Source organism: Ictidomys tridecemlineatus, chromosome 8 (assembly GCF_052094955.1).
Source record: "Ictidomys tridecemlineatus isolate mIctTri1 chromosome 8, mIctTri1.hap1, whole genome shotgun sequence".
In the NCBI taxonomy this organism is placed as follows: domain Eukaryota; kingdom Metazoa; phylum Chordata; class Mammalia; order Rodentia; family Sciuridae; genus Ictidomys; species Ictidomys tridecemlineatus.
In genome coordinates this window covers 56,431,834-56,447,084 of record NC_135484.1, presented here as the reverse complement: position 1 = coordinate 56,447,084, position 15,251 = coordinate 56,431,834, and the positions used below count along the sequence as shown (strand labels likewise).

The following is a 15,251-nucleotide window of genomic DNA, read 5'->3' as shown; positions in this document are numbered from 1 at the left end:
TTCAAAAGCTGAATGTGTTAACATGTTTTAGGGAAATAATTTTGTGTGTTCTGTTTACTTTTGCAAAGATTCACTTGTTTTCAGAACCACAGTTTCAAGGTCAGAGTCAAAGATTTGAAGAAACAACAGATCACATTGATGATTCATTTTCTACCAAGTCCTGCCGAGTTTTAGGAGGCAGGTAAGCAAAACAATGGAGTTGCAGAGTGGGACCACTGGGATAAAATACAATTCACAAATCAATTTTGCAATAGTCATCAGGTGCCTGGCACTCTATGAAACCACCATCTTAGTTTAGAAGTATACTCTGCAGCATCTGAGTGCTAGATGCCAGAGGATGTGGACATCAGTGTGGGTTAGAGAAGTTGAAGGTCACCTCAGTGTGCGAGGAATTCATGTCAAATTCCATACTCCAAATACCTGCTCCCTCATCTATAAAAGGAGAGCTGGACCCTAGATAATCTCCAAGGTACCTCACAAAGTAGATTGTTTTATAGGCAGACAGTAATACAATAGGCACATTCTGTACACTGGGCAGATGAAGAAAAGTACCTGGTTGGGGTGGGGTTGGTGTTCATGCTGATCCAGGAACACACCATCCCTCTTAGCTGGAGCCTCTTGTTGGAAAGAAGCAAGCCAGCTTGGACTGGGAGGGTGAGCTCACACTGCAAAGACTCCCCCTAGGCAATAAGAGTTTCTCTGAATGCCACAGGAAACCCAAGATGGGAAAGGCCTTGGGCTCAAGGAGCCAAGCTGAAAAACAATGGTTTTACCAAAGGGGAGGGTCTAAGATCTGGGAAACTTGGTCAGGAAAATGTTGGAGCAGTCTGCATAAGAATTGATGAGGAATTAAGTCTAATGATAATAGTAATGGTTCCTTTGATCCTATAAGCCACACTACCATATCACTTAGCATCTCACAGTGAAAGAGCACTGGCTTCTTGTTCAAACACACACACTGATGGTGAGGCTTCAGAGCTGCTTAGCACATGGCTCCATCTCAACCTGGCTCCTCCTTATCCCCACTTTCTTCATGTAGTGCTGCCAGACATACACCTGCTTTTGTTGCCTGTCTCTACTCTTTGTAAAGCATAAATTAAGGAGAGTAGGGACTTGTTTTGTTTTCTCCTGTGTCTCTAGATCAGGAAAATGCCTGACATGTAATTTTCCTCAATTTGTAGAATTTAAGGGGGCGGGGGAAACTTCTAGGGAAGCCTGATATATCACCATTTTATCAATAATCTTGAGGCCTTGAGATGCCAAGTGATTCATCTAAGTCACTATGATATTTTTGAGTCCTGGCCCAGGCCAGAGCTATTAGAAATGAGGGTAAAGAGTAAAGGGAAGTGTAAGAGAAATTTTGGGAGGATATCAATATATCTTGGTGACTGACAGCTTTGATGGTTGAAGAAAAATTATAACAGAGGACTCCTAGGCTTGAAGCTGCATGAGCTGGGAATAGGTGTCCCCTATGAGAGAAGCAAGGAAGGCTGGTAGGTGGGGAAGTAAAACCAAAGGTCATTGCACAGAGAAGAAAGTTTTGTTTCCAAAATGCAAAGTTAATTTATATGAATTATATATATATTATATTCATAAGTTATATAATTTATATAACTTATGAATATGAATTTGTCATGAGATGAAATGAAGTAAATATATTTAGATATTTTTGAAGAAAGAAAAGTTGGCCATAAGCCTCATGTTTATGGTATGGCAGTCTGCCTCTAAAATTCAGACTTATTGAGTAGAAATGCTCAAATTGCATCCTGTGTGTGTGGTTTTCCTACTGTAGCTGGGTTGCATACGATGGAGAAAACTTCTCCGGCAATCAGTATGTGTTGGAAGAAGGCCACTATCCTTGTCTCTCTGCAATGGGATGCCTGCCTGGAGCAACTTTCAAGTCTCTTCGTTTTATAGATGTGGTAAGTATGTCAGTGTGAACACAGGATTTCAGAAATGTATGGTCCACATAGCTGATGATTAGAGCAGGAAACCAGCATCTGGAACTTACTTAGGGATTAACGTTGGAGACAAGAAAACAGTTGCAGTGAGCTCTCCATCCTGTCACTTTTGATGTCTTTATATGTCTGTAATGTATAAATTGTTTGCTGTTTTCTCAGACTTCTGGGGCAGGGTGTTAGGTTAGTCACAGGCCACTGTCATTACGGGATAATTTAAGGACCCTCTCCTGTGTTGTTTTTCCCTACTTCCTACCATAATTCTATCCTTCTCCCTTTCACAGGCACCCATTCTAATGTGTTTTTGGAATATAGCTTGGATAGTCTTGTAAAATGTATGTTTTTGAAAGGTCTGTATTTAGGCTTTCAATTTATATAAACCTTATGCTACAATTCTTGTGCTTATAAATGTAACTACTTAACATTAAAATTTGCAAGAGCCATCCGTTTTGCTATATGTACATGTAGATTGTTAGCTAACTATACATGTATTCCACACCTTGTGTTACTTATTGGATCCTCATATGTTTATCCTGCTGGAACATGTGGGAGTCTCTTGGGGATGATTAGGGAGTGGAAGTGCTGGGTCTCACTTGGTGCTGCCAGATCCACCTCTTCCCACTGGTGGGGCACTCCGATTCCTGCTTCCCACATTGTCACAACTATGTATTCTCTTTCTCATGTCAGTTTGATGGAATGGGTAGGAAGTATTGTGTCATTGTTGGGTTGATTTGTACATCACTGTTAGGTTGGTAGCTCATGTAATTTATTTGTCATATTCTGATTGGTAAATTGCCAATTTATAGCCTTTGTCCCCCTCCTTATTTATTTTTTTGTATCTTTTAGAGTTGTTACTGATTTGCAGAAATTCCTGGTAGTTTTTTAGACTATTATGACTCTTGTAGGAGAAATTTTCAAATGACTTGTAAGTGTTAATCCAGGTTATAGTGCCCCCTTTTGGACAGAAATTTTTCATTTTGACATAGTCCAAGTAATAGAACAACACAACTGTAAGATAATTTTCCGATATTTAAGTCTAAGTGTGTCTGCAGTTCTGGAAAATTTTTTTAGTTCTTGGTAACTGATCTCATAAAAAGCTTTAAACATATGTACATGATGATTTTAAAGATAGGAAGAACATGTGAGTCGGCTTTCTATTATCCATGTCTGCCTGTTTAAATAACAAAATGCTATTGAGACATGAAAATAGTATTGGTGAAACATGGAATGATGAGGTAAGATTCATTAGCTTACAAGTAATGGAATAAGACTTTCTGATAGTTACTTTTGCCTAAAATTCTAAAGGCTATCTTCAAGTATATATTTTGAGGTTTTCAAATGCCATTCCTTAATCAGAGCTTGGCATTTATATTCACAGCTCTCAGACACTTACCTGTAAGTGTCTATATCATCTGTGATGTCCTTTTAAATTTTGATTGTGAGGGAACAGACATTTTTGCCCCTAGTAAAAATAGACATTTTTATGGATGTGCGGTGCTGGGATCAATCCTGGGGCCTTGTTGCAGGCTAGACACTCTACTACTGAGCTGCATCCCCAGCCCTATATATTTTTAATTGTAATTTAATACTTCAGAATTGTTTAATTGATTCTTGATATTAATATTGAGTGTTGGAAACATTTTGGGCATGCCATTTTAGAGAAAATTGCAGTAAACATGCAAAGTAGTCAGATGACTACAATGTTTGTCTTGTTTCCTCCTTGTGTGTTTTATATAACCTAATTCCTAGAACATGCAAACCACCTCCACGTATTAATCTGCTCTGTTGATGGGTGGACAAAATCTTTCCTACATGTCAGGACATATCCACATGAATGAAGCTGTAAAGTGCCGCACCCTTGCCACAGAACTTTAAGCAGGTGGGGAAATAATTGCAATCCCCACCTACTTTTTTGATGTATCATTTATGATCTTAGGAGTATTATCATTAGAGCTTAGTCTAGGGTCATAAGGGTTTGTAATTTGAAAACAAACATAAGCTTCCAACGTTTCATTTTTCTGAAATTCAGTGAACTTGTGTGTTGTTGTTCTCTTTAAAATGATTAACAGTTTGAAACTGGGGCTTCCATCCTGTTTTCTTTCCTCCAGACAATGATCCTACAGGAAGATTTGGGAGCGTGAGTATATAGAATCCTAATCTTATTAACAGGAGAAACAAAAACATTTGAAAATAGCTGCAAAGGGACATCTCCTTAACTAGGAATACTACTGAAAAAGGCTAGGGTGAAAATAAATTCTGTCAAAAGTGTTGATATTCCACGTATGTCTCCATTTCTCTGGCTGGGATCTTTTCCCTGCTACTTAACATGATTGGCGTGGACCTGCCTTTATGTGCAGTGGGGAAACTTGCAGCCCCTCTATCCTTTCCCTGCACTTCGTAGCATGTAGTCACCAGGCTTCCCAGGAAAGGGAGTTTATGAATCAGCCACATCTGGCAGTCTTGTGCTTTGTCCTTGTACTCAGATCATTTTCACATAAGCTTCCAATTATTAACAGATGAATAACAGAACACTATTTTTGTTTCCAAACAGGAATTTTCTGAACCAACAATTATTCTTTATGAAAGAGAAAACTTCAAAGGAAAAAAGATTGAACTTAATGCAGAGACAGTTAATCTCCAATCCCTGGGATTTAACACACAAATACGCTCTGTTCAGGTTATTGGTGGCATGTAAGTGAGTTATCTACTTGTTAATCCAATAAAATAGATTTTTTTACCCCCTTAAAGAGATAGGGTCTCTTGGGGCTGGGGTTGTAGTTCAGTGGTTGAGCCCTTGACTCGCATGCATGAGGCACTGGTCCAATCCTCAGCACACCATAAAACTGACTAACTAACTAAATAAATAAAACAAAGATATTGTGTCCATCTACAACTTAAAAAAAAAGTTTTAAAAAAGAGAGAGAGACATGGTTTCACTGTGTTGCCCAGGCCGGTCCTGAACTTCTGGGCTCAAGTGATCCTCTCATCTCAACATCCTGAGTAGCTGGGACTACAGGCATGTGCCACCACCCCAGGCAAAAAATATAATATTTAAAATTAGGGTTTTAAAAATATTTATTTATTTATTAGTTGTAGATGGACACAATACCTTTATTTTACTTATTTATTCACTTTTATGTGGTGCTGAGGATCGAACCCAGGGCCTCACATGTGCTAACCGAGCACTCTACTGCTGAGCCACAACCTCAACCCTAAAATTAAGTTTTTAAAATATTTTGAATTGACTGATAATTGTATTACTTATGGGGTACAAAGTGGTATTTTGACATATGTATACATTGTGGGATGACTAAATAATATTAATTAGTTTATCTATCACCTCAAATATTTATCATTTCTCTTTGCTGAGAAAATCTATTTAAAATCCTTTTTTAGCTATTTTGAAACATACATTATTCTTCATTATAGTTACCTTGTTATGCAGAACAACACTTACTCCTCCTGTCTGTTCCTAACTGTAACTTTGTATCCATTGAGCAATGTCTCACCCTGGGGCCTTCCACCCACTGCCTGTGGTAACTACCTTTCTGCTGTCTACTTCTAAGAGTTCAACTGTGTTAGATTTCACAAAGAAGTGAGATCATGTGGTATTTGTTTCTCTGTGCCTGACTATAAAAATTAAGCTTGGTCAGATTTCCCTCTTTCCTTCCTTACTTAAATGAATGGACATATAGCTTTTCCTTTCTTGGTCGGAAAAGCCATATGTAAACCATCTTTGTCTCCTTATTTGAATTTTTAGCTTCAGATAAGGACTTTGTCTCTAACACCTCTTGAAGTCCCCAGGGGAATGCTTTGCATACAGTGCTCAGCAAATTTATGGGGCACCTTTTTTAGCAAAGAAGAAAAGCTGATTTTTCTTATTCCTTTGAAAGACCAAGTCCTTTGATTTGGAAGCTAAAGGTTAAGCTTTTTCTTTGACTAGAAGTGACTAACAGATGGGAAGATTTTTTTTTTCTAACTTTGATTTTGAAATTGAGCAGGACATACAAATGAATAAGTAGCCTGGCACTGCTGCACATACCTATAATTTCAGCAAATTGGAAGGCTGAAGTAGGAGAATCATGAGTTCAAAGCCAGCCTTAGCAACTTAGCAAGCCCTAAACAAGTCAGTGAGACCCTGTTTCAAAATAAAAAAAATAAAAAGGGCTAGTGATATGGCTCAGTAGTTAAGCACCCCTGGGTTCCATCCCTAGTATCAGAAAAAAAAAAAGTAGTAGTATCATTAATGTAGTACATTTTTATTTATAAAATAACAGGTATGGTCTACCTGTATACATCAAATGTTGGGGTGAGGGGACTGTAGTTATTTTAAAAATCAGAACTATGGGTGTTTTTTTTCAGTAGGTTCTATTAAATATTTTATGATAAGATGGCTAAAGTAACATTTTGGTGTGCCAGCTCCAGCATTTGGGGGGAAGAAACCTGAGTATCTTTTTAACATTTTTATTGATTTTACTCATTTTAAACAAAAATTTATTTTTTATTTAATCTTTAACACTAACTAATGCTTCATATTAAGAATTTGCAAATATTAACTATTTAAATAAAGATCTAAAACTGAGGATGTTTTAAGAACAACTCTCAGGAAGGACTGTGGAGTCCTACAAAAAGATCATCTTTATTTCATTGTTTTATTGGAGGAAAAGATTACCTATTACCAAATCTGCTATTTGTCAAAAAAAAAAAAAAGGCTGACTTAAGTGTTCTAGAAAATAGTTTCATCCCCCTATTAATGTATATTTAAAGTATAAAGTTCAGTCCAGAATTTGAGAAAGCATTCTAAAAATAGATGTAATTGTTAGGGCCCATTGTCAAAGAAAATTTCCATTTCCTATGGTTATCTCCTTTCCTCTCCCCTCGCGCCCAGATGGATTACTTATGAATATGGAAATTACAGAGGTCGACAGTTCCTATTGTCACCAGCAGAAGTACCTAGTTGGTATGAATTCAGTGGCTGTCGCCAAATAGGTTCTCTACGACCCTTTGTTCAGGTATGTTTTCCTTTTTCCTGCTGTGTAGAATCTTCTCTGAAATTTTTTTCTTTTTTGAAAGTACAAGTCAACTTTGAGTTTCTAAAGTTTGAAATTGGCTCCTCCCCCACCCCCTCAGTATTTAGGCTCAGTATTTGGGCAACATGAGGTGTGGCTGCTTCAGAAATGCTACCAACATCAGACATGGTACGTTCCAAGCTCTGGTGTGTCCATAGGCAGGCTCCCTGCCCTCGGCACTTTGACAACTCTTATCATTGAGAAAATCTTGAAACCTCTGAGGCTCTCAAGTATAATAATTATCCCTTATCCATACTTCACTTTGGCTTCTTCCAAATATTAATGCTTATTCAGTGCTTCTAACAGCACAGTTTGTATGTGACTATTGCTGGGGTTTTTGTCTTCTAGAAACGAATTTGTTTCAGACTTCGAAACAAAGCAACAGGGTTATTCATGTCAACCAATGGCAACTTAGAGGATTTGAAGCTTCTTAGAATACAGGTCATGGAAGATGTTGGTGCTGATGATCAGATTTGGATTTATCAAGAAGGATGCATCAAATGCAGGGTGAGCTTTTTGGATTAGGCAGGGGTCTAGAATACCTTTGCCAGGAGGTAATTCATCCTTTATCATGCCTTTGATCTTTCTTCAAGTAGATACTACTCATGATTGGAGTCATGAGCACTTTCCAAATAAATTGGAAAGTGTTTTGTTTTTGTTTTTGTTTTTGTTTTTTTCATGAAAATATTTCTCAGCTCTGATGAACCAGTCTTAGGAACCTAAAATGGGAGGTAAATTTAGTTCTGATCCAAGATAGAGTATTTCTATTTATACTCGGCTTTTATATTGTAATAGAAAAAGGAAATGGTTGTTATTCTTCTCTTTTCCTTAATCTACTTATTATAGAAGTAAACTCTGGCCCCAGTGCATCAACCAAAATCACTCTTGGTTTGTTTCTGTTTTGGAGAACACACAGTACAGGAGGAAGGGTGAAGAGAGGGCCCTGGGTGCACATGATCCATTTCCTAATGGTCACATGCCGTGAAGTGGAGGATGGCCCATCGCCCTCTTGCATCACTCTTGTCCCCATAGACATTTAAAAGCTGAATGTAGACAGATTTTACGAGAGAAGTTCATGCTTCTATTGTAGGTCTCTTCTTTACTCCTTAACTTTATGGGCTTGACTATTGGCTCCAGGTATTTTAAAAACTTGGTGTTCGTGAGTCAGCAGAAGGCACAAAGTATCATGGGGAGGAGCACATTTGCTCATTGGATCTGCCATGCTTGAGGGAGAATCAGCCTTTCGAAAACAGAAGCACTGTTTAGACACGCACAGAAGCAGCGGCATGAGAAACAGAAGTAGCTGTAGCATAGAAGCATGAAGAGAAACCCATTTCTGTCTTGGAATTATCTTAATGCAATAAAGTAGTGCTTCCAGCAGTTATTTCTAACAACATTTCAGTGATATTGTTTAAAAAACTTTTAATTCATTAGGTAAATGAAATAAGTAAAGTGTCACAACTGATCTCAGTCAAGGGCAGAAGTCTTTTTATGATGGACGAGAATTGAGAACTTTCCATTACTCATGTCCTCTGAAATAAAGGGCATAAATAGTTGTTGTTTGAGTCTAGTTATTCTGGCTAAAAGCTAAAAGGCCTCATGTGGGATAAATGAAGTCAGGAACTATGATAATTTTAAAAATCATTTAACTGGAGGAATAATTGCTGTGAGACTTGAATATGTCTCCTTCGCTTTTATCTGGACATAGAATAGGTACATTAGACTAGGTACTGACTGATAGGTACTGAATAGGCACTGACTGAAAGATTGATTGATTGATTGAGGTGCTGGGGATTGAACCCAGCAGGGCTTCATCCCCAGCCTAGAATAGTACACTTTTACTGAGCTTTTGAAAAACTTTTTATTTACTTTTATAGCACTGTGGTGTGTGAACTTATGACTGTAATACAATGTTTATATATTGAGGGTAAATTCTTTTCAGGGAAAGACTCTTAAACTCCTTGCATTAAAACACTCTCTAGTGAGCTTGTAGTTTCTTCTCTTTTTATAGTGGATAGCATGCCTATTTAGGAAATTTTAGACATTTCTCCTGAAGGAAAGACAAGAGAAGCTAATAAATGCAATTTCAATTTTATTAAAATGATAAAATGCCCTGTAGCCACTCCCCCTATAGCATTAGAAGTACAGTCATATACTAGAAGGTCAAGCCAAGCAGAGGCAGGTGTGTGTGGTGGGGGTGAGGGGAAGAGATTGAGCTACAGACCCAGCTTCAGATCACAGTCACTTCTAACAGAGAAAAATATCACAATGGGGAGTTTCAATGTCCTGAGACTTATCTTAAGATTAATACAGAGTCTTGTCAAGGGCAGAAGTCTTTTTATGATGGACGAGAATTGAGAACTTTCCATTACTCATGTCCTCTGAAATAAAGGGCATAAATAGTTGTTGTTTGAGTCTAGTTATTCTGGCTAAAAGCTAAAAGGCCTCATGTGGGATAAATGAAGTCAGGAACTATGATAATTTAAAAAATCATTTTAACTGGAGGAATAATTGCTGTGAGACTTGAATATGTCTCCTTCTCTAATGCTTTGTTTTTTTCCACTACACAGATAGCAGAGGACTGCTGCCTGACAATCGTGGGCAGCCTGGTAACATCTGGCTCAAAGCTGGGCCTGGCACTCGACCAGAGTGTTGACAGTCAGCTCTGGTGCATGAAGCCAGATGGCAGGATCCACAGCAAACTGAAGCCCAATTTAGTTTTAGATATCAAAGGTAAGGATCATTTCCTTTATTATAATGTACCTTTGCTTCAGTTAAGGAAAAATCTCCTCTGAAAATGATAAGTACATTATGAATGGTAAGTGTTTTTGTTAGCTTTTTCATCACTATGACCAAAACACCTGATAGGAACAACTTATAGGAGGAAGTTTTTTTAGGGGGGCTCACAGTGTGTGAGGTCTCAGTTCATAGATGGCTGACTCCATTGCTTTGGGTCCTAGTGAACAGTACATCATGGGGGAAGGGCCCGGTAGAGGAAAGCTGCTCAGCTCATGGAGGGGAGGGACCAAGAAGCAGAGAGAGAAGGGGTGGGGGAGAGACACACCTTCTGGGATACCTCCTCCAGTATCCACCTCCTCCAACCACGCTCCACCTGCCTTCAGTTAGCACCCAGTCAAACTATGATGGGCTGATTAGGGCATAGCTCTCATAATCTAATCATTTTACCTCCAAACATTCCTGCATTCACACAGGAGTTTTGGGAGAACACCTTACCTCTATCATAGTAAGAGAGCCCCTACTAGGTGCCAGCCATTGTGTTGAACGTGTCACACACATTAGCTTGTGAGATCATGCTTCATAGCAGCCCTAAGAGGTCTGTGTTCTCTTCCTCCCTCCTCTTTCTCTCCCCATTTTAAGCCCCAAATCCTAAGGCTCAGAGGCATTAGTCACTTTGGCCATGATCTCACACCTGTGAGTGCTGAGCTGGATCTGGATACAGGCTCATATCCAAACCTTTTTTTTTTTTTTTTTTTTTTAGGTGCTAGGGATGGAAACCAGGGTCCAAGCATGCTAGGCACGTGTTATATCACTGAGCTACATACAACCCCTACCCTGTTTTTATTATAAAAATAATAATCTAAAAGGCTGTGATCATAGTATAGTTGATGGTTCTCATGTATATACATGTAGCCTTTCATGGAAAAGATCTAAGATCAAAAGGAATTAACAGAGGATGATTTCAGTAAAACATGTGTTCAATACCGTTTATCCAGGGTAAACGGATGGTGCTTCTTGGAAGAGTGAGTTGGGCCAGTGGTCCTCAAAGCATATCTGTTATAGAATTACCTGCTGGGTCTCATCCTCCGAGTTCCTGATTCTATAGATCTGGAGGGATACCCAAGAATTTGCTTTTCTAACAGGTTTCCAGATGCTGCTGATGCTGCTGGTCTGAGGACCAAACTAGGGGAACCATTGATGGTACTTCAAAAAAAAAAAAAAATGGAAAACAAAACTGACCTAATATTATAATGGAATTCAGAGAATTACTGTTGTTGCCATTTACAAGCAAATGAAGACCAAGTATTCATGTCATCTGGGGCAATTTTGTTTTAAATTATTAATGGGCACTTTTCTATTTCCTATCAAGAGAGCTGGCATGATTGTTTTGCTACACAGTAAACCAGTGATAATGTAAACATACTTTACTCTGTACTCCATTCTAACCACTAGAAGTTGGTTCGATTTTTACTTTAATCAGGGATGTAGGCCAATGCCATTATTAAAAACTAAGATGTAAAAGTAAAAAAAAAAAACAACTGTAGTCTGGTTTTTAAGACACTTCTGGACAATGGAAAATACAACATGAATTTTTCCCCCTTATTTGTTATTCTTAGTTATACATGACAGTAGAGTATATTTGACATATTATACACACATGGAATGTATCTTGTTCTAATTAGGATCCCAGTCTTGTGGATGTACGTGATATGGAGATTCACTGTAATGGATTCATATATGGACATAAGTCATGTTAGATTCATTCCACTGTCTTTCGTATTCCTATACCCTGTTCCTTCCCTTTATTCCCCTTTGTCTAATCCACTGAACTTCTATTCATCCCCTCCCCACTTTGTTGTGTGTTAACATCCACATATCAGAGAGAACATTCAATCTTTGATTTTGGGGGGATTGACTTATTTCACTTAGCATGGTAATCTCCAGATCCTTCTCTTTACTGGCAAATATCATAAAGTAAGTCCTTTTTATGTCTGAGTAATATTCCATTGTGTATATATACCACATTTTCTTTATTTATTCATCTGTTGAGGGCCACCTAGGTTTGTTTCATAGCTTAGCTATTGTTAATTGAGCTGCTATAAACATTGGTGTGGCTGTGTCACTGTAGTATGCTGATTTTAACTCCTTTGGATAGATGCCTAGTAGTGGGATAACTGGTTCAAATGGTGGTTCCATTCCTAGATTTTTGAGGCATATCCATACTACTTTCCAGAATGGTTGCACCAATTTGCAGTTCTACCAGCAATGTATGAGTGTACTTTTTCCCTCACATCCTCGCCAAATTTGTTCTTACTTGTATTCACAATAATTGTATTCTGACTGGAGTGAGATGAAATCTCAGTGTAGTTGAACATTTTTTCATATATTTGTTGGCCATCCGTATTTCTTCTTGTAGGAAGTATCTGCCCATTTATTGATTGGGTTATTTGTTTATTTGAGGGGTGTTTTTTTGTTTTGTTTTGCTATTTTGAGTTCTTTGTATATCCTGGAAATTAACAACCTATCTGAGGTGCGGGTAGCAAATATTTTCCTCCCATTCTGTAGATTATTTCCTTTGCTGTGAAGCTTTTTAGATTGATACCATCTCATTTATTGATTCTTGATTTTGCTTCTTATCAAGAACATTTTTTATCAGGGGTTTTGGTAACTGCTTAGGGATAGAAGTGCCTATCAATTCCTGTGATCTCCAGGTAGGTAGAGTGGCCAATCCACTTAACAGTGGAATTAAAATCACAAAGAACTTGAGAATTTGGAAAGGTGCTTAGACAGGCAGACAGACCAAGTTGAATGAAGGCAGAGGCTGAGCACAAATTAAGCAATGTGCTTGCAGGCTGGATGGGGACAAGAAAATCATGTAAAATGTGCATAGGATCCTTGCATATGAGAAAATAAGTCTCACATTCAGAAAATGAGCTACTATGTAGCATACATCCCTCATATCACATTTGATATAACAGATTTCTCTCACTATGCAGACAGGCAAAAATACCCATTTTACAATTTTGAGAAGATTACTCAAAATTCAAACTGGCTAACAGTCACTGACCCAGGCCTTTGTTCTTATTTTGGTCAACTCTGTGGCACTGGCACTCCTCATTCCATATAAAATAGCTTCAAAATCCCCAGAGAAGACAAAGAAATGTGACAAAATTGGAAATGTTAGAAAAACTCAGATATATTTAGTCCCCAAAAGAAGGCTAGGCAAACCTTCATGTTTTTTACAGGTGCCATCAATGCCCTATGTCCAGGATTAAGGTCCCAGTAATCCTTTTCTCCTTTTGTTCCTTCAACAGCCAGTATTCACTGGTACCCACCAGGTGGCAGGCTCTCGGCTGAACTGTGGAATACCAAAGTGAATGGTGACCACTGCCTTGGCTCTGACCTGAACTTGGGACTCTAGGAGGTTCCTCTCTAGGGCTTCAAAGCCCCTTCCCTAGAATAGGTTATACATTAGTCAAGTGCCTCATGAGTAAGGACAGTGGCCTGTATATTTGTGAACTCTCAATATGTAGTATGGCAGCTGCAATAATTACTTAATTTCTTGTTATACTGAATTTAAATTTCTCAGCATGTGGGAGAATGATGCCATCTTCTGGACAGGGAGGTGTAGAGCACTGACCACACAATGCAAGGAAAATAATAAGCGCATCTGTCCTCTTCCATGCACTTAGTAGGAGCCTGTGGTTTCCGTGAGCTACCCCAGAACCATTCAAATTGCCAGAACCTGTTAAAATTGCTGTAACACTTACTAGATCAAGTGTCTTTCCTCTGTGCTTCTGTTTGGGGAGGAAGTTGTTTGGATAGGCCCGTATTATTCCAGGACTTATCTTATGGTAACAGTGGAAGCCGATTCATGCGCACTTAAACATCAAAAGTCTGGCAGGATTATACTATTAGTAGATGAATGAAACAACTGTATATCACAAAAACTAAAAATGAACCAAAGTAGAAAGGATATCTTTCAGGCAATATCTTTCTATTGTTATGTGTTTTAAGTTAATATTACTGATTTCTTTAGAGGATGGAAAATTTGTTCCAAATTACTCTTCCTCAATCCTATTTGCCAAGAACTCAGATGTAACTGGCTAAGAGTCATTGGCCTTTATTCTTATTTGATCAACTCTGTGGCACTAGCACTCCTCAATGTAAGATAGCTTCAAAATCCCCCAGGGAAGACAAAGAAAGGTGATGGAATTGGAAATGTTAGAAAAATTAGGATATTTAGTCATTTCACACACATGGCAGGCATGTGTGTGATCTCAGTACACAGGTGGTGTAGATATGATAGGACAACAGGTGGCCTCATTTACACCATTTATACATGTTGTATGGGAAGGTAAGTTAAAACAAACAAACAACCCACGCAGTGTCTTCCGGTCCTCAAATATGTGTTTTTTTTTTTTTTAAAGGTGTTTGTGTTCCAGTTTTAGTCATTTATATTCTCTACTCATCCCACACTATCTTCTGTATCACATAGTCCAATAGAAATCTACCTGATTTTTACTTGTATTTTTGTGGTGCTGGGAATTGAATCCAGGGCCTCACATATCGAATCCAGCACTTTACCACTGAGCTCTTCCCTTAGCCCTGAAATATACCTATTTTCTAAAAAGTGAGAAGAAAAAAGTCTAGAATGATTAAATTCTTCCCAAGGGCAAATTAATGACTCAGATTATTTTCAAGATCTTTCTAGTCTTCATGAGTCCAGTTAGAATTGGTATAATATACATAAAAAGTATATTAAGATACTCTTATCTTGGACTCTAGCAGTTCAGCCCCTGGATTTGATCCCCAGTATCACAAAACGACGACAAATTCTATAATCTTGAAGATTGAAAAGAGAAGGCCCTGTGCCCTGACTACTTTCTGAAACCTCAGTGGGGCATGTTGCTTCTTGGTGGAGAGTGTACGATTTACTAGTCCCTACTTCTGACTTGGATATCAAAAGGCCCAAGGTACCTTGCCCCTGTACCTTATCTTCCATGCTGCACGTACCTGGAGAGGCTCTTGACTATTAGTGATGACAAATCTATTTCTTACAGAAGTATAAGAGATGACTTCCTTCCCCATCTGCCTTGGTCTATCATATAAATTTTCAGACCTTTTACAAATGATTTAAGGGAGAGAAGAAGTTTATTTCTTCTTGCCCTGATGATGAAGCATGATTTCAATACCCTGCAACCAGACACACAGATTTTTATTTCCCTGAAGCCCCTGGTACTACACCTTGGTGCAGAGGCTTATGCTAAATAAAATAAGGTATCTGAAAGGACGTTTATTTCATAATGGAAAGAAAATCAGAAAGCCTTTATTGGGTTAATGATACTTCACCATCAGGGGTATAAAAGGTACTTCTCCATTGAAAGAAGGTGGTTTTAACAAAGTATCAAAAGTTTCCAATAAGTATCCTTGGAAAGTCTTCTTGTAGACATTCTGGTGAAGAAAAGTTATGGGGTTCATGACA

The 15,251-nt window shown here is 38.3% G+C and overlaps 1 protein-coding gene across 1 annotated transcript in view; it reads left to right on the top strand.

The window, feature by feature from the left end:
• Crybg1 (crystallin beta-gamma domain containing 1) overlaps positions 1-15,251 on the top strand; it is a 190,632-nt gene that overhangs the window by 173,242 nt on the left and 2,139 nt on the right. The window contains exons 16-21 of the mRNA XM_078019548.1: positions 69-181; positions 1,793-1,922; positions 4,510-4,649; positions 6,847-6,970; positions 7,376-7,534; positions 9,598-9,760. Coding sequence (XP_077875674.1) covers positions 69-181; positions 1,793-1,922; positions 4,510-4,649; positions 6,847-6,970; positions 7,376-7,534; positions 9,598-9,760 — 829 coding nt within the window. The remainder of the gene's footprint in view (positions 1-68; positions 182-1,792; positions 1,923-4,509; positions 4,650-6,846; positions 6,971-7,375; positions 7,535-9,597; positions 9,761-15,251) is intronic.